Here is a 27097-nt window from a genome sequence, read left to right on the forward strand (position 1 = left end):
GGCAATCTTCACTAACTCTGGGTCCTCATGCTGTTTCTGAGCCACCTGCTCCAGAAACACATGTGTCACTCTCATCTGGGCTATCAAAGCACCTATACCAGACAACTCCAATTGCAAACCTTCATTAATGAGCTTGTGAAACTCTTTCACCACCGGCCTCCTCTCTGCTGTGATATGGGATAGACTGCCAAGTGATTTCCGGCTTAGGGCGTCTGCCACAACATTCGCCTTACCCGGGTGGTACTGAATTTTGCAATCATAGTCACTAAGAAGTTCTACCCATCTTCTTTGTCTCAGATTCAACTCCCTCTGACTCAAGATGCATTGCAAGCTTTTATGATCTGTGAAGATCTCACATTTAACCCCATAGAGGTAATGCCTCCACATCTTGAGTGCAAAGATTACTGCTGCCATCTCTAGGTCATGTGTAGGGTAATTCAACTCGTGCTTCTTCAACTGCCTAGAAGCATAAGCAATCACCCTTTCATTCTGCATTAGCACACAACCCAGTCTCACTCGGGACGCATCACAATACACTGTGAAGTCTTCATTACTGGTAGGCAGAGCTAACACCGGCGCCGATGTCAACCTTTTCTTCAGCTCTTCGAAACTCTCTTCACACTGGTCAGTCCACACAAACCTCTGGTTCTTCTTAGTCAGTCTGGTCATAGGAGCTGCAATCTTTGAGAAGTCCTGAACGAACCTCCTGTAGTAACCTGCCAAACCCAAAAAGCTCTTGATCTCTGTCACTGAAGTGGGTCTAGGCCAGTTAGCTACAGCTTCCACCTTCTTGGGGTCCACTTCGATTCCATTTTCCGACACCACATGCCCCAAGAACGAAATGCTCCTCAACCAGAATTCACACTTAGAGAACTTGGCATACAAGCCATGTTCCCTTAAAGTCTGCAGAACCAACCTCAGATGATGGGCATGCTCCTCTGCGTTCCTGGAATACACTAGGATATCATCTATGAAGACAATAACGAAGTGATCCAGGTATTGACTAAATATTCTGTTCATGAGATCCATGAATGCTGCAGGGGCGTTGGTTAACCCAAACAGCATCACAAGGAACTCAAAATGCCCATATCTGGTCCTGAAAGCTGTCTTTGGCACATCTTCATCCCTTATCCTTAGCTGATGGTACCCCGATCTTAGATCTATTTTGGAGAAACAACCCGCTCCTGCTAGCTGGTCGAATAGATCATCGATCCTTGGCAGAGGGTACCTATTTTTGGTAGTGACTTTGTTCAACTACTTGTAGTCGATACAAAGTCTGAGGGACCCATCCTTCTTTCTCACAAACAAGACCGGAGCACCCCAAGGTGAGGTACTCTGTCGGATGAAGCCCTTTTCTACCAGCTCTTGCAACTGTTCTTTCAATTCCTTCAACTCGGCTGGGGCTATCCTGTAGGGAGGGATAGAGATCGGTCTAGTTCCAGGCACCAACTCTATCTCGAACTCTATCTCCCTAGCAGGTGGTAAACCTGGAAGCTCGTCTGGGAAAATATCCTGAAACTCTCTGACAACTGGCACCGAGGCTGGCTCCCTGACCTGACTACTAATCTCTCTCACATGAGCCAAATACCCCTGACATCCCTTCCTAAGCAACCTACGAGCCTGAAGAGCTGATATCAGACCTTTAGGTGTGCCCCTCTTGTCTCCTCTGAAGACGACCTCTGACCCGTTCTGATCTCTGAACCTGACTACCTTGTCCCTGCAGTCCAAGGTAGCACCATGGGTAGATAGCCAATCCATCCCTAGAATGACGTCAAAGTCTGTCAAATCTAGAACCACAAGGTCGGCGGAAAGGCATCTTCCCTCAACAAAAACTGGACTGTGCTGGCAGACTGACTCTGCCACCGACGGGTCACACTTGGGTCCACTGACCCATAGAGGACACTCTAACCCAGAGACTATCAGACCCAACCTCTCGACGGCTCTCGGAGCAATAAATGAATGAGATGCACCCGGGTCCATTAATGTATACACATCAGAACACCCAATGACGAGATTACCTGACACCACGGTGTTGGATGTGTTAGCCTCCTGCTGAGTCATGGTGAAGATCCTGGCTGGAGCTGATGGACCTTCACCTCGGGAACCAGAAGAAGAGGATGCCCCTCTCCCTCTACCTCTGCCACTGCCCTGAGTTGTGGCTGGAGCTGCTGGCTGTGCCACACTACCAGAAGCTGTCTGCTGGGGCTGGCTCATAAAAGGTGCTCTAGGACACTCTCGAGCCATGTGTCCCTCCTGTCCACATCTGAAACATGTATTAGTCCCAGCTCGACACACTCCCCTGTGCGGCCTTCCACATCTCTGGCATTCTGTACCATCTGAGCCTGAGCTCGAGCCACCGCCAAATCCCAGACCGGATTTCAACTTATTCCAAAACTTATTCTTCTTCGGCTTCTTGGTGGTGTTATCCCACCTCTTCTTACTTGAGCTCTGAGAAGAGAGACCTGGCCCTCCTCTGCCTGGGGTCTTAACCCCTGAAGATTGGGTCACTGACTGTTTCACTGACCCCTCAACTATAGCACTCGCCTCCATCCTCCGAGCCATATCCACCACAGTGTGGAAACTTTCCCTCTCAACTGACTGGATCAACGAGGAGTACCTAGAATGCAGCTTCATAACATATCTCTTGGCTTTCTTCGTATCTGTATCTAGAGCTTGCCCTGAAAAAGGCAATAGCTCTAAGAATTTATCCGTGAACTCCTCTACATTCATGTGCTCTGTCTGCCTCAGTTGCTCAAACTCAATCATCTTTAGTTCTCTGGAACTGTCTGGAAAAGCCCATCCAGCGAACTCATTCGCAAATTCCTCCCATGTCATACCGTCTAGTCTCGGGTCCACATAACACTTGAACCATTCCCGTGCCTTCTTGCACTTTAAAGTGAACCCTGCCATCTGAATGGCCCTGCTGTCATTTGCCCCTAGCTCATCAGTTATTGTCTTCACTACTCTCAGGTACTCAAAGGGGTCATCCCCTGACTTGTATTTGGGAGCATCCAGCTTAAGGTAATCTGTCATCTTTACTTTGCTCCCATCGGCTGAGCTAGGTCTAGGAGGTTGAGTAACTGGGGCGGTTGGTTATGTGGGTGGTGGAGGTGGGGGTGCAGCATTCCCCGAGGTGGGGTTTGCCAGGTTTGGATAGAAGGGTGAGGGTGGATAAGCTGGGTACTGTGTGTAAGGTGGATAGAAAGGTGGATAAGGCATGTAGGTAGGGTAGGGGTTAAAGCTGGAGTAATCCGATGTGCCTCCCATCGGATACCCTGAACCCTGTGGAAAGGGTGGATAATGGGGTGGAAAACCATACCCCGAGGCCTGAACGCCTCCTTGAGACTCCCCTGTCCCCTCTTCCTCCATGCTCACATCCAGGTTCCCATCCCTCCTCTGATCCTCTTCCATAACCTCCCTCACATCTGAAGAACTTCCTCCTCTATCTGTCCCCCTTCTGCTAGCATCAAAAGACCTTCTAGGGTCCCTTGACACTCTTTCTCTGTTTGCTCTACAAGACATTGCCCTAAGCAATGTAGGAGGACGGGCGCTCGTGCCCTCATCCTCAGGTGGTACTCCAGTCAATCTTGCAGATCGACGGGTTCCTCTCATCCTGTTTTCTGAAAAACATTACACATCATACAAACATTAGCATCATATGGTTCATGTGGGCACACATGAACCCTCATCACATATACATCATTCATATCATAGCATCAATGCACATGTATATAATCATGGCATTACACATCATCATACAAGACAGGACTCCACATCCTATCCTAGTGGACATGATCTTTCCTATTGTGCTTGACCTTCTAGAACATCTATGAGCCCGACACTCTAGGTCCGATCCTATGAACCTAGGGCTCTGATACCATTCTGTAACGATCCGAAAATCGGACCGCTACCGGCGCTAGGATCCGGGTCGGCTTAAGGCCGCCAAGACCCGTAGCCAGCCTAACATGCAACCTGAAAACCTGTTCAATCCCATACATGATCAACAACATACATAAAAATTTAAAACTTTTCTTTCATACATCCAACTCAACCTGAACATGCGCTGCACATAGCCATAATCATAATCATGATCCCTCTGTGGGATCTCATCAATGCCCCAATGGGCGATACATCATAAGATGAGTTGGCTTTCATGAACATAATAAAACATTTTTTATCATGAAATAAAAGGGATACCTCATACACAATGTCAAGCACAATATCTAATCCTCAATATCATTACATGACTGAAACTGTACTTTTACATAACATTAATACATCTATCATGTCCACACTAACTATTACATACACGTGACTTCATTACTCTTGTAAACCTCCTAGTCTACCCTGTACCTGCAATCCTGGGAAAATTGGGAGAGGGGTGAGCTACTAGAGCCCAGTGAGCAGAATAATAAAACACTTAAAACATATGATAACATGAAATGCATCACATCACAGCTAATCACATCAAGGATGAACTTGTCACCAATAGCCCTCTACATGGTCCAACTGTGCCAGAACGTAGAATGGGTCTTGGTCTTTCCCTTATATATCATAACATAACAGTGTCCAACTGTGCCAGAACGTAGAATGGGTCCTGGTCTTTCCCTTACATAGTGCCAGCGAACGTAGAATGGGTCCCACTGGTCTTACTTTCCGTACCGTACATATCATATCGTCATATCATAGATCGAGGGCTATGGATCATTCAATATTCATCCACATCAACATCAAAATGTGCAATGCAACATATTCGTGAATTCTAATGCAAGCAACCTAATTCATCACATGGCATTCATGATGCATGAACAATGCTCAAAACTTTGAAATTTATTTACTTTAAACGTAAAGGTTTATTCCACTCACCTCTGGATAGCTCTGACCAGACACTGGGGCAACAGACTCACTGCGGGGGTCCTCGGTTCCTCGGGTCCGAACCTACACAGGTGGACTCAAATGAGGGACCAAACATACCTGAACATAACTCTAAACTATTCCCCAAAAACCCCCTAAAACATCATGGAATAATCATAGGAAAACATGCAAGAAAGGGCTGGAAAGGGCACTTTCGGCGGCAGGTTCGGTGGCCGAAAGTCCCTCCAGAGCCGAAAGTCAGGCAGGTTCGGCGGCACCTTCGGCGGCCGAAACTCCCAGACAGAGGCGAAACTCATGCATGTTCGGCGGCACTTTCGGCGGCCGAAAGTCCCAGACAGAGACGAAAGTCTCCTTTCGAGGGCAAGCTTCGACAGCCGAAGGCTGCCTCCACAAGCATGTTCTGCGGCCGAAAGTTCCTTCGGCTGCCGAACCTGGTTTCTCTCAGAATGGCAGAAACTCAGCTCCCTTATGCATTTATGCCTCCATTCTCATCCAAACATGCATAAACTTATTCTACAACACTTATACACAAGCATACAAGTTCCTAGGGGTATCAACTAACTAAAACCCCAACTACAACACATCAAACATACATTTGCAAGCCACATTGTTCAAAATCACATAAAAAACCCATAAGCTCAACATAAGCTATACATGCATTTTCTACCCCATGAACTTGCATAAAACTTGCTTAAAATATAAAGTAAGGTAGAGATCGACTCTTACCTCTTGAGGATCGAGGGTAGAGGCGATCTAACTTGGAGTTGGAAGAGATTTGAGTTTTTGAACCTCAAAGCTCCAAAACTTGATCAAAACTCGGAAATCTTCAAAACAAGATGAAAACTAGTGAAAAACTTGAAAGATCTGAAGGAAAAGACTCAAGATCGGTGAGGGGTGGCGGAGGACTCACCTTGGCCGACAACGGGGAGAAAAACTCGCCCGTTTTCGGCTAAGGGACCCTTTTATAGTGGCTGGCCAGGCCACGTTCGGGGGCCGAACGTGCCTCCGCATGCATGCCATGTTCGGCGGCCGAACTTGAGGTTCGGCGGTCGAACCTGGACTTTCCTCACTTATGCTTTCGGGGGCCTAAAGGCGCTCCCGAAGGCATGCATGTTCGGCGGCCGAACTTGAGGTTCGGCGGCCGAACCTGAGTTTTCCTTCAAGGTTGTTTTTATGCAAAAACTCATTTCCATTTTACTTAAAACCATGAAATACCTTAAAAAATTTTATAAAAACATGATTCTACCCTACCAGAGGCTTTCGACATCCGAGATTCCACCGGACGGTAGGAATTCCGATACCGGAGTCTAGCCGGGTATTACATAATCGATACAAAGTCTAAGGGATCCATCCTTCTTTCTCACAAACAATACTGGAGCACCCCAAGGTGAGGTACTCGGTCGGATGAAACCCTTGTCTACCAGCTCTTGCAACTGCTCTTTAAACTCCTTCAATTCTGCTGGTGCCATCCTATAGGGAGGGATATAGATCGGTCTGGTTCCAGGCATCAATTCAATTTCGAACTCTATCTCCCTAGCAGGTGGTAAACCTGGCAGCTCGTCTGGGAAGACATCTAAAAACTCACTGACCACGGGCACTGAGGCGGGCTCTCTGACATGACTATCTAGCTCTCTCACATGAGCTAGAAAACCTGACAACCCCTCCTGAGCAACCTACGAGCCTATAGGGCTGATATCAAACCTCTAGGTGTACCCCTCCGGTCTCCTCTGAAGACAACCTCTAACCCATCCTGACCTCTGAACTTGACTACCTTGTCTCTGCAGTCCAAGGTAGCACCATGGGTAGATAGCCAATCCATCCCTAGAATGACGTCAAAATCTGTCAAATCTAGAACCGCAAGGTCGGCTGAAAGGCATCTCCCCTCAACAAAAACTGGACTACACTGGCAGACTAACTCTGCCACTAACGGATCACACTTGGGTCCACTGACCCATAGGGGACACTCCAACTCAGATACCATCAAACCCAACCTCTCGACAGCTCTCGGAACAATAAAAGAATGAGATGCAGCAGGGTCCATTAAGGCATAAACATCTGAACAACCGATGATGAGATTACCTGACACCACGGTGTTTGATGCATTTGCCTCCTACTGTGTCATGGTGAAGATCTGTGCTGGAGCTGATGGACCTTCACCCCTGAAACCCGCTGAAGAAGAGGCTGCCCCTCTCCCTCTGCCTCTCCCTTTGCCACTGGCCTGCGTCGCGGCTGGAGCTACTGGCTGAGCCACACTACCAGAAGCTGTCTGCTGGGACTGAGCCAGAAAAGCTGCTCTAGGACACTCCCGTGCCATGTGTCCCTCCTGCCCACATCTGAAGCAGGCTGTCGTCCCAAACCGACATATTCCCTTGTGCGGCTTCCCACATTTCATACATACTGCACTGTCTGCACCTGAGCTCGAGCCACCTCCTAAACCCAGACCTGACTTGATCTTGTTCCAGAACTTGTTCTTCTTTGACTTTTTGGTGGTACTGCTCCACCTTTTACTGCCTGAAGCTGCTGAACTCAAAGAAGAGGGATCTAACTTTCCCCCACTTGGGGTCTTGGAACCAGAAGGCTGTGCCACAGACTGCTTAACTTTCCCTTCAATGATTGCACTAGCCTCCATTCTCTGGGCCATATCCACTATGGCATGGAAACTCTCCCTCTCTGCTGACTGGATCAAGGAGGAATACCTGGAATGAAGCCTCATGATATACCTCCTAGCCTTCTTCTGATCTGTGTCAAGATTTTGCCCAGCAAACGGCAACAGCTCCAAGAATCTATCTGTGTACTCATCTACACTCATCTCCTCCGTCTGCCTTAACTGCTCGAATTCAATCATCTTCAACTCCCTTGAGCTATCAGGGAAAGCCCATCCTGCAAACTCATTAGCAAACTCCTCCCATGATAGGCTATCAAACCTCGGGTTCACATAGTTTTTTAAACCACTCTCGGGCCTTCTTGCACTTCAGTGTGAATCCAGCCATTTGAATGGCTCTACTATCATCAGCTCCTATCTCATCTGTAATCATCTTGACCCTCCTAAGATACTCAAATGGGTCATCACCTGTTTCATACTGGGGAGCACCCAGCTTCATGTAATCGGTCATCTTGACCTTGCTCCCTCCAGATGAGCTAGGTTTAGGTACTTGGGTTTCTGGGACAGTAGGTTTTGCTGGTGGTGGAAGAGGTGCAACATCCCCTGGGTTAGGGTTAGTTGTACCTGGACGAAAGGATGGGGGTGGGTACATAGGGTACTGTGGGTAGGGTGGGTAGAAAGGTGGGTATGGCATGTGAGAGGGGTAAGGGTTAAAACTGGGGTAATTCGATGTACCTCCCATTGAATACCCGGGATTCTGTGAAAAGGGTGAGTATTGGGGTGGTTGAACAAACCCCGAGGCCTGAGTGCCTCCCTGGGACTCTCCCATGCCCTCTTCAGACATGCTCACACCAAGACTGCCATCCCTCCTCTGATCCACATCCATATCATCCCCCACATCTCCTGATATTCCACCTTGAACTGTTCCCCTTCTGCTCACATCAAAAGACCTTCTAGGGTCCTTTGATGTTCTCTCCCTACTAGATCTGCAGGACATTTCCCTAGGCAATATAGGAGGACGGGTATCCGTGCCCTCATCCTGAGGTGGTACTCCAGTCAATCGTGCAGATCGACGAGTTCCTCTCATCCTGTTTACTGAAAAACAACACACATCACATAAACATTAGCATCAAATGGTTCATGTGGAAACACATGAACCCGCATCACATATATCACATTCTTAGCATATCATTAATGAACATGCATGAAATCATGGCATTTCACATCATTATTCAAGACAGGACTCGATATCCTATCCTAGTGCACATGATTTTCCTATTGTGCTTGACCTTCTATAACCTCTATAAGCCCAACACACTATAGGTCCGACCATATGAACCTAGGGCTCTGATACCAATCTGTAACGACCCGAAAACCGGACCGCTATCGGCGCTAGGATCCAGATCGGCATAAGGCCGTCGGGACCCGTAGCAAGCCTAACATACATCCTGTGTACCTGTTAAATCCCATACATGATCAAACATAAACATAAAACTTTAAACTTATTCTTTCATTTACCAAGCTCAACCTGTGCATGCACAACTCATAAACATAAAACCCCACACTGGAGCCCTCATCAAATGCTCCAATGGGGCAACATCTCATACATTAAGCTTGGTTTACATAAACATCATTAAAACTTTTCATTAAAAAGATCATGTGAAAAAGGGATTAACTTTACATACTAGGGTCAAGCACAACTCTAAACCTCAATATACATCATTACATTACATTATTGTACTATACTTCTCATTACATTATTTTCATGTCCACAACTAGCTATTACATACATAAAACTTTCTACTCTAGTTGACTTCCCGGACTGTCTCGTACCTGCAAACCTGGGGGATTAAGGGAACGGGGTGAGCTACTAGAGCCCAGTAAGCAGAATAGTAAAACATTATATTTAAAAAATATATTATCTCATGGAATGCATCACATCACAAACAAATCACATCAAGGATGAACTTGTCACCAATAGCCCTCTACATAACGTTCCAAGGTGCCAGGGGCATAGAATGGGCCTCACTGGTCTTTCTCTTACATTAACATATCATAATATAACATTTCGATATGCCAGGGGCGTAGAATGGGCCTCACTGGTCTTTCTCTTACATAGTGCCAGGGGCGTAGAATGGGCCTCACTGGTCTTTCATACCGTATCATCACCATATCATATCATATCATAGGGAGGGCTAAAGGATCATCCAACATTCATCCACATCATCATTCATATTACGCAATGCAACATATTCGTGAATTCTAATGCAAACATCCTAATATATCACATGGTATTCGTGATGCATGAACATACTCAAATTTATTTATTTGCTTTGGAAATAAAGGTCCATTCTACTCACCTCAGGCTAGCTCTGAAAAGACACTGAAGCAGCTATCTCACTGCTGGGGTCCTCGGTTCCTCGGGTCCGAACCTACACAGGTGGACTCAAGTGAGGGACCAACATACATAAACATGACTCTAAACTACTCCCCAAAAATCCCCTAAAACACCTTAAAACAATCATAGAAATCATGCAAAGGAAGGCTGAACAGGGCACTTTCGGCGGCAGGTTCGGCGGCCGAAAGTCCCTCCAGAGCCGAAAGTCATGCACCTTCGGCGGCACTTTCGGCGGCCGAAGGTTCCTTCCAGATCTGAAACTCGTGCATGTTTGGCGGCACCTTCGGCGGCCGAAACTCCTTTCCAGAGCCGAAAGTCCACTTTCGGGGGCAGGGTTCGGCAGCCAAAAGTTTGCCTCCATAGGCAGGTTCGGCGGCCGAAAGGGCCTTCGGCTGCCGAACCTGGGTTCTCCCAAAGTGGCAGAACCCAACCATTCTATGCACATTTGCCTCCCAAACCTTTCAACTCAAATCCAACACTTCCAAAACATGCATACACACATACATAAGCTTGTAGGGGTCTCAAACTAACCTAAACCCCAACACAAACACATCAAACATACTTATACAACATACATTAACCATAAAAGCACATAAGTCTTAACTCTAAACAACTAACCTAATCATGCATTTCTACCCCATGAACCTTCAAGAAACTTAGTCAAAACATGAAAAGAGGTGAGGATCTACTCTTACCTCTTGAAGATCGATAAGAGAGGCGATCCAACTCGGAGGTGGGAGAGATCTAGCTCCTTGGGCTGGACAAACTTCAAAAACTTGTTCTAAGCTCACAAATCTTCAAAAATCAAGTAAACGCTTGTTAACACTTGAAAGATTTGAGGAAAAATCATCAAAATCAACCACAGGAGGGCATGGACTCACCGTTGGCCGAAAATAGGGGAGAAAGCTCGCCCATTTTCGGCCATGGGTCCTTTTATAGGTAACTAGCCATGCCACCTTCGGAAGCCGAAGGCGACTCCAAAACGCATGCATGTTCGGCGGCCAAACATGAGCCACATTTGGAAGCCTAACGTGCCCCCCTAAACTATCTCACGTTCAGCGGCCGAACTTGAAGTTCGGCGGCCGAACCTGGAAATGCCTCCATGGTCTTTTTCATTTAAAACCCAATTTCTTTCTTACTTAAAACCATAAAATACATTAAAACATTTTATGAAAATATGATTTTACCCTTCTAGAGGTTTCCGACAATCGAGATTCCACCGGACGGTAGGAATTCTGATACCGGAGTCTAGCCGGGTATTACAGAGATATTCCTAAAACTATATGTCTTCTTATTTTAATTGATCTCTTTTAATTATTTGTACTTTATTAGTTTACTTTTGCATCCGGTCAAATCTTCTCAACCCCTTCTTTTTATATTTATAGTCTAATTTATTTTGCTTTGAAGTCATGCATAAGGTCGGACGGTCGAACGCTCGATACGTTGACAAGCGGGTTTTTAAGACGCGTAATCAACAGGTCAGACGTTAAGTCTTCACGTCATAAGTTGTATGCTCAACAGGTCGTCACATTAGAGAAGCCACTAAGAGGTCGGCAAGTTAGCCATAAGGACGACAGGTCGGTCAAGCAGATTGACAGATCATTTAGTAACAAGACTCGTCATTAGGTTGTCTACAGGTCGGTTCTCGCACAGGTCATCAAATCAATAAGTCGACAGGTCGATAATCAAATAGGTCGTGAGAGCACCATTCACCATCTTCCGCATCTGCCCTCACAAAACAAAAATATAAATGGTTACTCCGTTCTCCATGAATTCGACCCTACTCACTATATTTACAGTTCAAAATTGTTAGAAAGAGTAAGAATTATTTTTGGCAGATTCGACACCTACCAAGGCAGATGAGCTAGTGAAGGAAGGATTCAAGATAGTACAAACGACTAAAACAACAAAGAAAGGAATAGAAACAATAGATAAAGGGATCAAAATGATAGAGAAAGAAATAGAGGAGGCAGTGAGCTTCGGAAGGCTGGCACAAGTGAGAGCAATGGCAAGAGTGGAAGTTGTGGGAATTTTATTACTTTCATAGTAAATGGGATCTTCGGGGCTGAAGCTAAAGGTCAAAAATCATGATTTAATTGGTGATAGTATGATGTTTTCAAGAGCTTTTATGAACAAAGAAAATATAAATTTCATTTTCCATCAATTTTTTTTCTTTGTTAAATTTCTCCTCCAGCATATTATCTATATTTTAGCAAAATAAAAACTCATTAACATTTATTCTTCAAAAACTAATCTCTTATTTAATATAGCCGATGAGTAAATTTAATTATTTATTATATTGCTGGAGAGAGTAAAAGAGCATAGGTTATAGATAACAAACTATACCCATAAAAAAAAAAAAAATTAAATAATGTTTTTAGAAGCCGTTTGAGTGGAGGTTAAAAATAGGGTATTTTAAAAATAAAAAATTAATAGAAAAATACTTTGAATTTGAATAATTGTAAAAGTAAGATATTTAAGTGTTAATTTTAAAATTAGAGACGTTAAAATTTAAAAACTAAACTGTAATTTAACCAATTATCAATGTATAATAGAATTTTGTCTTCTTCTCCTTTGAATTTTCTGGCCTTTCCGTGCAGAGAATAAGAAACAGAGGCAATTAATCATTAGAACTCTACGTGGCCCTGGATGACTCGAAACTGCAAATATCAAAATCTAACAGCCTACATGCTTAGGGTTTCATTCATGCCAAAACCTCTCCATTTTCATTCACCATGAATCTCTCCACTGCTACTCTCATCAAATCCTATCCTTTGTTTTCCAAAATCAACAATTTATCTCCAATTACAGGAAGGATTTCTGGATATCGTCCTTCTGGTGTTAGATTTCCACTTACCATCACCAAATGTTCTATAGCTGATGTTCCTTTAGCACCTCAAGCTACACACACTTCTTCATCTTCATCTTCATCTTCATCTTCACCTCCTATAATCTCATCAAAATTACCCAATTTGCTGTTTTTGGAGGAGGAGATAGAGAAGGTGATGATATCAAGTTTTATACACTTATGGTTGTCTTTGAATCCTATAAATTTCATTGAGAAGGATTCTTGTGTATAAATTTCATAAATGCAATGCAACCTCAATAATCCAGACTTATATTGGTTTCCCCAATTCTTTTCCTAAATGATGTAGGTTATTTATAGATGCCGTTTCTTGGCGATTCTTGGGGTTTTTGGTTCCTTGATTGGATCATTTCTTTGTTTTGTGAAGGTACACTTCCTCTAATCTGAATTCCTTTGCTTCTGGTTTACTTTAATGCAATCCTTGTTGTAGAGAATAGCTGCCCTTTGTTAGAATTATTCTTTAAACTTCGGGAGGTGTTTGGTTAAGCTGCTGGATGCAAGTGATAGCTGATAGGCATTCAACGGTGAACAGAGAATTAATGCAGCTTTGGTTTTCCCACTTGGGAGACATGCTTCTTTTGCTAATAGCTTCTGAAAAACTACTGCAGCTTATTGTTGACTAGGAAAATTTTTAAAATTAGTTTGCACTTGTCCATTTAGAAAAGAAACTCCAATTTTTCAGTTTTCAGAGGAAAAATTTGTAAAAGGAGTCCAAACTCTTTGTAATTGAATAGTTCAATAATGCCATACCTCACATTTCCTGAATATATCATAGTTCATTGATCTGCATTAATTGTTCTAATACTCAGGGGTGCACCTATGTCATGTCATCTTTCATGGAATACTTTGTGAATCATGGGAAAGTGATTATATTGCTGGTAGAGGCCATAGGTGAGCGTTTATCAATTTTGTTACAGTATTTTTGTTTCTGTAGTCCCCGTTGGTTTGATTTGCTCACCTCTTTATGAGGCATTTGCACCCATCTAAGCTAACCCCACTTTGATTTCTTCGCCATTCATGCTAAGTTGCGATTTTATATGCTCCGTTTTATTTCTACTTAACTTGAACCCAGGGTGTTCCTTTTCCTCCAAAACTCTAACTTCCTGTTAACTCCAAAACTCTGATTTCATCTATTGAAACAATGTCTTCTGCAAATACCATGCATAAAGTGATATTCTTTTATGTAAGCTTTGTTAAACCATCCATAATCTAGCTGGTGAATTTTGTAATAATTTGCTAATCCCTTTTCATTTCAATTAAATTTGTGGAATTTCATCAATTATTATATGGCATGTCTGCTTACCCTTTCCCCATCTTCCTTGAAATGTTTAGCTATGTTGCACTGTTTTGTTATACATCTAACTGAATTTGCTGCATTAACACTTTTTTCCTTTCCTTTTTGGGTTCAACAATGTTAACTATTTATAGCTACTGGCAGTATATAGCTCATATCAGTTGTCAAATATTTCCATAACCTGAAACTTCTGCATCAGATTAGTGCAATAGATACAATTCCATTTTAGCCAAGAGCAATTCAATAGTGTCCAACTGTGATTAATAGAATTGTTTTTCTACTGCAAAACTTGGAATGTTCATTCTAATTAGAATTAAAATTAAATAAACAAGATGGCAAATATATTTGATAATCAGCTTTATCTACGAGCCACTGTACTTGGAATTGGAGAATGTAAATTGGATTTTCATTCATTTTAAATTTCATAATTTCTTTCTTATTTGCATTTTAAATAATTATTTATCACGTCTCTTCCTGCCACATTTTCTTAATCAAGAGACTGATGATCATTTTATTGCGCTTTCAGATGTCTATCTTTTAGGAACAGTGATGCTGGTTTTTGGAATGGGTCTCTATGAGCTTTTTGTTAGCAATCTTGACATCGCAAAGTCATTGTCAGGGGAAGGAGTACCTCATAGATCAAATTTATTTGGATTATTCACCTTGAAGGTATTTCTAAAATTTCTCTAGATTTTGAGCAACTTTCATGATTTAGCAATTTCTATAATCTAGTTGCAAAAGTGTACTGGTAGTAGAAGTTGTTGAAAGAATTGGGGTATAAAGGTTCAAATTTTACTTTTTAATCTAATTGACCAATTTTGAATGGTTGGACAAATTTACAAATGTGTTTTGGAATCAGGACAAATTGCAAAAATACCATGAAGTTTGAATATTTTTTGCTACTAGCTAGCCTTATATTTTTATTACGTTTAATTTTATTTTTTTTACATATTTTTTTTTCCATGTTCAGGAACGACCAAGATGGTTAGAAATAAAAACTGTGAATGAGCTAAAAACCAAACTGGGACATGTAATTGTGATGCTTCTTCTGATAGGTTTCTTTGAAAAAAGTAAGACAGCAGTTATACAGTCTCCCATGGATTTACTTTGCTTCTCAGCTTCTGTTCTCCTTTGCTCTGGCTGTCTCTACTTGTTATCTAAGCTCACTGACTCCAAATGATAGTATGTACTATGTTCTTTTCCTTTTCCACCCACTCATCCCAATTGGGTTTAGAATATAGTTCTGGCAAATTGATATTATCATGCAAATATATATGTATATGTATGCTGTACACTATTTTATAAGTTTATGTGCTTGAAATGTCACGAGGGGCCTACTTGATTCAATGGTTAGTGGTAGCTATTAGCTCTTACAAATAATAAAATATGGTTAGTTGAGCAGTTAAAATTAAATTAAACTTAATAAATCAAAAAGTTGAAATTTTAGTATTTGTAAAATCAAATCGATTTTAGATAGAATTTGAATCAAATCGAATCGATCTGATTCAGTTTGATTTGTTCGATTTGATCGGTTAAAACTGAACTAAAACTGAAATTTTTAAGGGGTTTATATAGCAGGTTGATAACCCTTTAATGAACCAAAATCGATGATTTCAAACTAAAACCGAATCCCAGTAAATATCTTTCAAGGCCCATAGAGATTTTCTCTACTGACTTCAATTTTATACTGCTTATAATTAATTAAGTTTGATATATTAATTAAATCTGGTTTATATTTACGATTCCATTGGAATTTGAGAAAAAAAAAAAAATAAAGGTTGAGCTTTTTCATCAAGTCAACGGTTCCTGTGATTGGATCTTTCATCTTTTAAAATGGAATATATTACCTTCCTGATGGGATCATATTCATATATCCTCTTTAAATGCAATTTGCATTTAATTTATTCATATTTTTTCTCAATAAATAAATTAATAAACACATACAACAAGCATATAATGCCTCAATTGAATGATTCCACTTTTTCTGTTTCCACCCAAAGCCACCAATTGCATCTTCTTCACTTTATCCTCTTTTATTTAAAAAGAAAATTCACAAATCCAACATAAATATTTTTTTAAATTTCTATCGTTATTTATATAACAGCTCAAAATACATTTGAAGGCAATACTCAAATGACAGAATCTGATCAGATAATATTCGATTCAACAAAAAAAAAAATTCAGCTATCATTCGATTCAACAAAAAAAAAAACAGCTATCAGCTCAAGGAAAAGTTTATTATTAAAGAATATTATATATTAAATCTCTATTATACCTATAATTAAATAGTTGATATTAATTAGATTTTTAGAAAATGTGATAATTAATTATATTTTTTTACAATATAAAAATTAATAATCACAAAAATAAAATATATAATTTTTACACAATTATTTTTTAATTTAAAATATTACATTACGCTAGTTATTTTTCTCCAACTTACTGATTTAAATATTTGAAGTGACTGTCCTAGACGTTAACTACTTACATTCTGTTTTAAATATCGATATTATTATTTTATTTTAAATATAAATATATTTTTTTTTATTCACAATAAAATATATTAAATTTCTCAAATGCACATAATACCAAAAAAATTACTAGATAAATTTAAATGAACTTAAAATTATAGATAAATATCTACAAATATTGCACCAAGTTGGATGTAAAAAAAGTGAATAATTAATTTAACATATGATAAATTAGAATATTTTGAGTAAAATCAATATATTATGGACACACATCTTAAATTATCCTCCCTCTCTCAAACCTTAAAAAATATATGGGCAATTTCTATTCAATCGGTATATTGAAAAAAAATTCTAACTATACTAAGATAATATGTTAAAAAGAGGTTTGATTCAATAGTATTCGATTCATTTTTAAAATTCTAAAATCTTGATTTGAGCCGCAACCAAACCACTTAATTTAAATATTAAATATCCCAATTTAAACCATCTAATTTTAAGGTTAGAAATGGTATGTTAACTTCAAAGAAATTGAAAGAAAAAGACTTATTTGGAAGAAAGAATTAAATACCACTAAAGAAACGAAGCAAACAAGCCAACCAAGGATGACACCTCCATTATCTTTCAATTCTATTCCTTGAGTAAGCTCCAAGCCTCCACCACCTGCTTCTTTCTTTCTTTCTTCTTCTTCTTCTTCCACCATGGAAAAACATCAACATGGGTTCTTGCTAATCTTCTTCATTGTAATTTCTCTTGGCCTTATGTCTTTCATTTCTTGTATTATTGCAGAGTTCAAGAAAGCCAAGGTATTCATTAAACTCTTTGTTTCTTCTCATTCTTCATCTTGTTGTTCAGCTGGTATATGCAGATTTCGTAAGTGGGTTTTTATGGTTGAGTGTTTTTGTAGGAAGATGAAATGAAGTTGGATAATAAACTGTGTTATTTGCCTGAAAGTGAAGCTTTCAGCTATGGAATTGCAGCACTAGTATGCTTGGTCATTGCTCAAATCATTGGAAATTTGTTAATCTGCAGCAATTTTTATTTCAGAAAGGATGAAGATTCTTCCAAAGCTAAGAAACCAAAGATTGCCACAGCATTTCTTGTTTTTTCATGGTAGGTAATCAATCAAATCTCTCTTTTCCTTAATTAACACACATCCTACTATGTTAGAATATATACAATAGAGTTAATATAGAATCAATTATAATAGAGAGATGGAGATTAGACAATGTTTTTGAAAATATTAGGAAGAAACATTACCCATTTTCACACTAGAATTAATTAGTATTATAAGAGAGAAATGGGGTCCAATTGATTGGTGAATAGGTTGGCAAGAAGAAAGATCTGTGGGTAGAAGAGCCTGGAAAGAACATGGACAGCCTGTAGATGCTTAACTTGTTAAATATCTATTATGTATGGATTCAACACTAACTAATTATATTTACTTATCACACATCAGTATTTTCTGATAATATTTAAAAATTAATATGATTCGTTAGTGTCATGATACTATAATATATTATTTTAATATAAATTTAATTATAAATTCTGAAATGAAATCGTATTATATTCTTTTATTTTTTATTTTTAAAATTATATTTTGAAATATTTATAATTTAGTGTCTGGGTATTATCATTATTAGCAAGTCAGTCCCTGCATTTTCAGAAACCTATTAAAACGTCATTATTTTTTATCTCCGTCAACAAAATAGTTCTCTCGTCTATTTTTGTTGTTAAAAGTATAGCAAAAAATCAAATTCCTCCTCCTCCTCCTCCTTCTTTTTAGTCTCTGGATATTATCATTATTAACAAGTCAGTTTCTGCATTTTCAGAAACCTATTAAAACGTCCTTATTTTTTATCTCCGTCAATAAAATAGTCCTCTCGTCTATTTTTGCCGTTAAAAGTATAGCAAAAAACCAAATTCCTCCTCCTCCTCCTTCTTCTTTGATTCTTTTTCGATTTTTCTTTTTATTCTTTTTCGATTTTTCTTTTTATTCTTCTTCTTTAAGGAGGAGGAGAGGAGGAGGGATTATTTCGTTGACGGAAAGAAACGATAAGAACATTTTAATAGATATAAGAAAAGATAATAATATTTTAATAGATATAAGAAAAGATAATAATATTTTAATAGATATGAGAAAAGATAAATACATTTTAATGAATTTATAAAAATATAGGGACTGATTTGTTAATAATAGTAATATCTAAAAACTAAATAAGGGGTTTTATTTGAGAGTAAAATTGGATTTTAAAAATTTTCTCTCATTCTTTATCTATTTTTAATGGAAAAGAGGACGGAATGACTATTTCGTTGACGAAAAGAAAAAATAAAAATATTTTAATAGATTTCTAAAAATACAGGGACTAAATTGTAAATTTTCTTTATATTTTTTATATTATCATTATTATTTTTTAAAAAAATGTGTTTTGTTTGTTTGTATGGAATGGTGATGCAGGACGTGCTGTGGGGTCGGAGTGATAATATTAAGTGGAAGCATAAGCATGAGCAGAAAGCAGATGTATGGAAAAGGCTGGTTGAACCAGAAATGCTATGTGGTCAGAGATGGAGTGTTTATTGGGTCTGGTTTTATAGCTTTGATTTCAATAGCAGCCACACTTGTCTCTGCTTTCTTCCCCATTGCTACACTGAAAACTGAACAACCCACAAGAATACATGCACAACTTGTATAAAAATTAAAAAAAAAAAAAGAGTAAATTATATTTTTAAGATATGATGAAAATTATAATTTAATTCATTTATTTTTAAACAGAAATAAGTTAATCTCCAAAATATTTTTTTTTTATAAATTTATTATTAGTGATATTCTTATATTCAGATAATAGGGTTTATAGTGGTTGTGTGAGTTTAGCTGGAAAAAAAGAAATTCCTCCTCTTTTATCTCTTTTTCTTTTGTTACTGACACTCAGATTCGTACTGAACGTACGAATGTGTCATAACTCCTCTCCACCCCAAGCGGCCATTTAATTCTCCAAGCGCGCATAGGGGCAGGGCTGCAAGGTGATCAGGCCTGCTCACCTAACTCTTGTCACATCACTAAACTAGACTTTTCTTATACGAGTTCATTCGCGTGGACTGTCCGGCCTGCTTTACGTTATCGGGCTGGGATATGTAGCGTGGGTTTAGTTCACTTGAGTAAGGCCTTGGGCCAACGTTCTTCTTTAAGGTCTTAGACTAGCATTATTCTTCAGAGTCTGATCTTATCTAGGTGTAAAAAGTTTAGCAGTTATCAATCAGTAAGTCGAAAGTTTCGGCGGTTTAGTTTATTACATTTCCTTGTATATATGTTTAAATATTTATGATAATTTAATCTTAAATTTAAGATTAATTAATTTGATTTATAATTGAGTAATGATAAATTTTAATAAAAATAATAGTATAATAACTAAAATATATATTAGATATTAACTTATTTCACTCTAAAAATAAAGAAAAATTATAATTTACAAGTGGAGAGAAGAGAACCCCACAAGCTGCTAGACACAGCATTACCATTCCTTTCAAGTCCCTTTTTCCAACTAGAGGGAAAGAAAAGCCTGTCTTCCCTTTCCTCTTAATTAATATCAAATATTTTTTTATTAGAGCAAAAATTAAATTATTTCTGAGAAAATTAATATGAATTTTACTGATGCCATTGAATTTTTTAAGTACAAGTTTTATTAATAATTTTTGTTTTTAAACATTTCAACTAAATAATGAAAAATATTTTAAAAAAGAAATAACTTTCTCAAAATATATTCTACAATGGAAGTTTAAATTTCTCTGTCTGCTTGATCAACTGGTCTGCCTAGTTACAGAACTTTGTAAGAGAGGTAGATATTACTTTCTTGTTTTTGAGCTGCGAGCTTTACTTGATTAAAATGAATTTCACATTTTGTGAAATTTAATTGATTTTGGTATTTTATACATTTAAATTAAAAAATATTGATATTACTTATTACTTTTAAATTTGATTTTAATTATATCAATTTAATTTGAGAAATTGTAAAAATTAATTCAATTACTACCAAAATAATTCTAATAAAAAAAACTCTTTTCTAAATCAAAATCACCTCAGTTATTTAAATTTGATATCACAACTTGGATCATTGTTTGGCAAAAAGCCATTTTTAGACTTCGTAAAATTTTCTTTCAAAACGACTCCCAATAAAACTATCATTCCCCCAAAAGAAATGGAAAAAAAATCTTAAAATTCTCTCGTGTTACTTATCAAAAACTCAAATCCTCATCCATCTGAACACAAAGAATTGGAAATGAAGCAAAATTGATTAAAATTACTCAGCTGATTATAATAATATAATGTTTTTATTAGTATTGGCATCCCAACGCCACCTTAATACCCAAAGCATATTTTCCACAACACTAACTATCAGAACAATATCTGCCCATAATTTACAAACCACTAAAACCCAAACCCCAAAAACCCACTGTTAGCATTCAACTTAGATGCATGCCTAAGTAAAAAAAGGAGTTACAGCCTTAAATCTATCAAAAAAATTTAAGGGAAAATTACTACTTAATTCTTATAGTATGGAGAAATTCGTTAGTTGGTCACTCGGTTTTAAAAGGTATATTAAAATGTTCTTGACGTTTCTACTAGTTAGTCCTTCAATTAGTTTTAACCCTTAAATATTGTAAAAAAAATTTAAAATATTCTTGATACGAATGACTAATTAATAAACCTTTTAAAAATTTGAGGGTTCAATTATTAAGTTTTTCAAAATCATATAGACTAAATAGTAAAATATTTAACGGCAAAATTAACTAAGAGACTAATTAGTAGACTTTTTCAAATGTTAGGAAAATTTTAATGCATTTTTCAAAATTGAAGGACTAGCTAGTGAGTTTTTTCATATCATAGGAACTAAGAAGTAATTTTCTCAAAAACTAATTGCATTGTTCCTTATAACAATAAAAGTTAAATGGCAAAGCTCGTTGCATCCAAAAAAAAGTTCATGAACTTGCCATAATTGTTCAATTTAATGGTTCCTACCAGGTATCTCAACATTAAAAACTCAATATAAAGATACCTCATAATGTAATTATCATACTACCTTAGAGGAGAAATCTTTCTTATGCAACAGATTGAAAATGAGGCAGGCTGAAATGAAAGTTGGATGATGATGGATAAACAAATGGATCTATTCGGGAAAGGAAAAAAATATAAAGAAATTTACTTTGTAGTCTCTATATTAGGAGGAAACTTACTAGTTGATCCATCAGTTTTGAAAAATATAATAAAACATCGCTAACGTTTTAAACACTCCACTAGTTTAAGCATTAGTTATTTTAATATTTAATCTCCATAGTTGGAAAAAAATATTAATTGGTCCCTCAATTTTATAAGAAGTATGCTAATTAGTTCCTCTGTATCGAGAGTATTTTAGACTTTTTTGAAATATTTAATAACTAAAATTACCTAAGAAACTAATTAGTAGACTTTTTAAAACGTAAGAAATGTTTTAATATATTTTTTAAAACTGAAGAATCAGTTTTCTCATAACATAGAGACTAAATAATAATTTTCTTAAAACTATATAAGTATACTAAAATTTGGATTGCATCAATAAGGCAAGTTTTTGTTCCCATTCCCCCTACCATCATAGCCCCTCCCCCAATTATATCTACCATGATAGTAATTGACATGTCCAGCATCCCATCCACCATAGACCATATTATATCTCTGATTGAACCAACTAAAAGTCTGATAAAATAATACGAGTGCAAAAAGTCAATAAATCATGAGTTTTTTTTCAAAATCATGCAAGACAAGAAAAAAAATGAAAATCATGCAAACTAACAAACTAACAAACTATTTTCAAATTCATGAAACCAAACAAGCATGCTCGATAGTATGTTTAACACTTTCAATGTCTAATAAACTCTTTGTTTGATACTCAAAGTGTCGAACATGCCACATTAGCATATTAATTGGCATGCTGGCGATGTTCGACACTTATAGTGTCGAACTTATTTGACATGCTACCGAACATTATTGCCACATCAGTTCCCGTTTTATACATTTATATTTTATACCTTTTGAAAAATTATACAAAAAAATTTATAGGTTTTAATTTTTAATCACTCTGCAAAACTTTAGAGAATTTGAAGATTTTTTTTTTTACCATTATCAAGCTGATAAAAAAAATCTCAATTTGACAAAATTTTTAATTTCCACCCCTAACTCCAGTTTATGTTTTTATACAGAACAATCATTTCATGATTCAAATTGTCTAAAGTTTTGAAAATTGAGTAAAAATTAGAATTCTCTAAATTTTTAGGTGTAATTTTCAAAAAATATAAAATTTATATGTATAAAGTGTGTTAGACGGAGTCTATACATAGGAGCTGACATGTCGGTGTTTGCCAATGTGTCAGGCAAGTTCGACATTATAAGTGTCGAACATTGCTGATGTGGCATGTTTGACACTTTGAGTGTCAAACAAAGAGTTTGTTGGACACTCAAAATATCGAATAAGCTTGTTTAATGGTATGAATCTAAAAATAATTTTTTAGTTTGCATGATTTTAATTTTTTTTTCTCTTTTCTTTCATGATTTGAAAAAAATCTCACAAATCATCTAGACAGTTAAGTTGAGCACAAATTGCTCTACATTTTCTGTGTATAAGAAATATACTAACCTCATTATCTTACTTTGTTCGGTTAGAAAATCGGTTATGATCATTTCTTTTATGGCCGAGTGAATTACAGGATATCGTATCAAAAAATTAATTTTTCTTGTATGCAAGCTGCAAAGTAACAATAATAATATCAATTATCTATTTACGGGATGAAAGAAAAAAAAAGTAGCTAGATGTACACATAAATTTTGTGTTTGAAATTAAAAAATAAGGAAAATGTGAAACAAATATCAATCTTTTATTATTTCCTTTGAATTGTGTGATTCAAAAATTTGACAAGCTTATTCTTAAATTGGCGGAGATGACTTTTCGATTTTAGGGGAAAAGAACTTGTAAAGTAGAGCTGATAATAGTCTTGACAAAGTTTCTGTAGTTTAGACTTAATATTATTGGATATTGATAAGTGTCGCCATTTTATTGATTGATATTTTTTTTTAATTGAGTGACATGATAATCTTTAACGGGTATTTTTAACTGGTCAATTTATATCTCAAATATTTAAATGAACTTATTTAGTGAAATTAATTCAATAAAAAATTCCTAAATAAAATTATAACAAATTACTTAGTAGTACACTACAATCTCTTCCACCCAATTTTGTGAGGTCATCGTCACAAGTTTTTGAATCCATTTTCCACTTAAGCCAAAATGGTTAATTCAAATTACTAGGTAATTTTTGCTGACTATTTATAAATCAATCTTTTTTCTCATAAACAATCGACGTGGGACACTACAAAAATTATAGAATCCAAAGACATGTAGCATTTTATAATTAAAATCTAATTATTTTTTTTATTCCTACACTAGATTCCATAAATCACATAGGGTAATTTCCCCTAGCAACCGAGTGTACATGGAATTTGATCCCTAATCTCTTAATAAAAAAGAGTAAATAAATATGTTTCATGCATAAATATGTTAAACATTACCTTAGCATCAAAATGAGGCACTAAGTGAGGAGCCTCTTTGTCCTAAAAAATTTGATTTGCATTGTCCTCTACGCCAATTATATTCTCTCCCTGATTTGCCTTTTCAAGATAAATCCAAACTTCATCCCTTTTAAACTTTTCATTCATGACTTCAAAATCAAATTCTTCAGTGAACTGCATGGATCAATGTGCATGCTATAAAGAAATTAAAAATACAATACTCATATTTTTACATAAATGCTTCAATTTACATAAATGCTTCAATCAAAGCCCTTATGCCTACTTTCTCATTCAACAAGGAATTAGCATTGACTCAAAGAGAACACAAAGATCAACATAAGTATATTCTATGTCGAAGAATGATAGCAAAAAAAAAAAATCACACATTTTAGTAGATTGAAAAAGGGGATAGGAAGTAGGTAGTATGATACAATGAATCCAAAACTTCGAAGGATGACCCTTGACTTCACACACTTGAATACCATCAAATGGCATAAGAAATTTACTGTTTAATAATTTCGGGAAAGGTACTAATGTCTAAAACATTACAATTTGAAAAGCCTAAACTTTTAAGTATTTCAACTTCAAACTCCAATAGTTTTTTTCCTTAGAATTCTAAAAAATTCTATATAAAAAAAACTTCTCATCAACCAGACAAGTTTTATAAATAATAGATATTACTATGTGAACTACAACTAAACATTCAGCTCAAACTTGAAATTTCTATAAAAATTTGATATATATGCAACTACTTCATGTAAACCATACATAAAACCTCATTGTATAGATTCAAATTCAGAGCCAAATTGATCAAACATAAAGCAGAAAGAAAAGTTACCACCAGAAACTTTTCATGGATTTGAATTAAAAAGCTTAAATGACTCAGACCTTCAACTAACAAAATAGAGCAAATTAAAATTGTTGCAAATATATTCTCACAAGATATCATGCAAAGATGTGGGAGAAAAAATAAGTTTTAACCATAACATGCAACATAATTACTAGAAACTTTGATTAGGAGAATAAAAGGTATCTAAGCTTCTGTGCAGAACTTGGCAATGGCAATAATGGTGCTTGAGAAGTTGGGGTAGGAACCAAGGATGGTAAAGTTGATGATAAAGGTATCAGCAGATCTATATTCTTTAGATTAAGGTATACCGTGGAAGAAAGCACATGTGATTGAGACCATTCTAGCTAATCAGGACTTGAAAGAGATGGAGATGGTGTTAACAAGGAGCTGAAAGTAGAAGCACCATAAGAAGATACAAGAGAAGGCGTAGATTGGGCAGTGTACACTATTTTAGCGTCAGAAATAGATTTACCAACATTTTCAACATTAGTGATGTATGTATATTCACCAAAGTAAGGAACTAGAGATGTAGTTAGCCTATTTATATTACCATATGAAGTGTTAGATGAGAAAGATGGCACATCACGAGGAAGAGAATTTTGTACTGGAGTAAAAATTGAATTATTGGAGGCAACAGATGATACAGGACTGATAATTTCTAATGCTTTTGTCAATTCCATTATTGGAGAGTCATTCCTATTTATATTAGCATATGAAGTGTCATATGAGAAAGATGGCACATCAGGAGGAAGAGAATTTTGCAATGGAGTAAAAATTGAATTATTGGAGGAAGAGAATTTTGCAATGGAGTAAAAATTGAATTATTGGAGGCAACAGGGGATACAGAACTAACAATTTCTAATGTTTTTGTCAATTCCATTATTGGAGAGTCATTCAATCTTGGAAACTGCATCTGATTCTGTGACAACAAGTTGACACCATGGATGGGGTTGAAAAGGAATTGAGTACTGAGAAGCATGTGACCTATTAATTGTTGTTCCATTATATCCTTGCCAATACATTGACATAGAAGTTGATTGTTCACAATCTTCAATAGAATTAGAAAGATTTGTCGAACTAACATGGTTTACAGGTTGCAATGAAGCCGATGAAGTTGGATAGCCTCTGCTTGTCAAAGCAGACATATCTTGCCTTTGAGCAGATTCTATTAAAGTTTTACCACCATGTGAAGCCGAAGAACTTAAAGGAACCCCAATATAGTGCGACTACAAAATAATAAAAATCAGAGTTAAGATAAAAAGTTAATTTGATCATATAATTTAGAGACTTCAAAAGGTTACAGTTCCTTAAATAAACTCAAGAGTAAAGAACCTGAATGATGGCAGGGTCATCATGAATTGTTTCCTCAGTTTGTGCAGGTAGTGGGGTCTTAACTTGTAAGTCCTGAAAATCTCTATAGTTGATTAGGACATACATAATGGTACAAACAAGTATATGTAAACTTAAATTAGCAAAAATTCACTCATTATAGGATCAATGCTGAAACATCAAAATACGCAAACTATCCAGAGATGTTCAGTGAGAATGGGAAAGCACCATTGTGACATAATTATACCAAACTCAAAGAAAGAAAAATTAAAATTTAGAAGTTTCTCCATGCAGCAAGGGTGGAATCTATTGAGAGAATAGCTTTTAAGAGGTGCAAAGCACACTAAAGCATGAAAGTGCTATAGGAATCTAGATACAAATGGAGAAAGAATGAAATAAATAAATAAACAAACAAACAAAAACGTGGGTAAAAATTAAGAGCAAATTTGGCATCAAATTTTTTTCCCAATGCATTATAGTCCAAATTTGAAATTTGAATTAAAGAAAATGAGTTGACAGAATATGTAACCACCACTTTTTTTTTTATTTATTTTAGCAACATGTTATTCTCTTCTAAGGCCTCCACCAATAAAAAAAAAAGTATGTTTTGATAATGTAATTTTGTTTGATAGTTGAAAAAAAACACAAAAAAAAAAAAACGAACAAAGGAGACCTAAGAGATTCCTACACACGCAAGACATTTGGAGCAATGCACTATAGACTATGGTTATGATTATGTAAAATTAATATCATATGAATATGCAAAAGTGTTTAAGAAAAATATCACATGTATCAAACGCTAGTAATTTTCATAGAATGTATGA

The 27097-nt window shown here is 36.9% G+C and overlaps 2 protein-coding genes and 1 pseudogene across 2 annotated transcripts; 2 read left to right on the forward strand and 1 right to left on the reverse strand.

Moving 5' to 3' along the window:
* Positions 1-12490: 12490 nt before the first annotated feature.
* On the forward strand, positions 12491-15382 carry LOC110606064. The gene is made up of 5 exons (XM_021744804.2): positions 12491-12877; positions 13031-13108; positions 13551-13632; positions 14562-14704; positions 15006-15382. Exons 1-5 carry the CDS (start codon positions 12611-12613, stop codon positions 15213-15215), a joined length of 780 nt encoding a protein of 259 aa, XP_021600496.1. The 5' UTR covers positions 12491-12610; the 3' UTR covers positions 15216-15382.
* A 1693-nt stretch (positions 15383-17075) lies between these two features.
* LOC110609855 (protein MODIFYING WALL LIGNIN-1) lies at positions 17076-19306 on the forward strand. Its single transcript, XM_021749680.2, has 3 exons — positions 17076-17309; positions 17411-17616; positions 18962-19306. Exons 1-3 carry the CDS (start codon positions 17205-17207, stop codon positions 19194-19196), a joined length of 546 nt encoding a protein of 181 aa, XP_021605372.1. The 5' UTR covers positions 17076-17204; the 3' UTR covers positions 19197-19306.
* A 3868-nt stretch (positions 19307-23174) lies between these two features.
* LOC110603655 lies at positions 23175-26381 on the reverse strand (annotated as a pseudogene).
* Positions 26382-27097: the final 716 nt, after the last annotated feature.

The sequence above is a fragment of the Manihot esculenta genome, chromosome 17 (genome assembly GCF_001659605.2).
Source record: "Manihot esculenta cultivar AM560-2 chromosome 17, M.esculenta_v8, whole genome shotgun sequence".
In the NCBI taxonomy this organism is placed as follows: domain Eukaryota; kingdom Viridiplantae; phylum Streptophyta; class Magnoliopsida; order Malpighiales; family Euphorbiaceae; genus Manihot; species Manihot esculenta.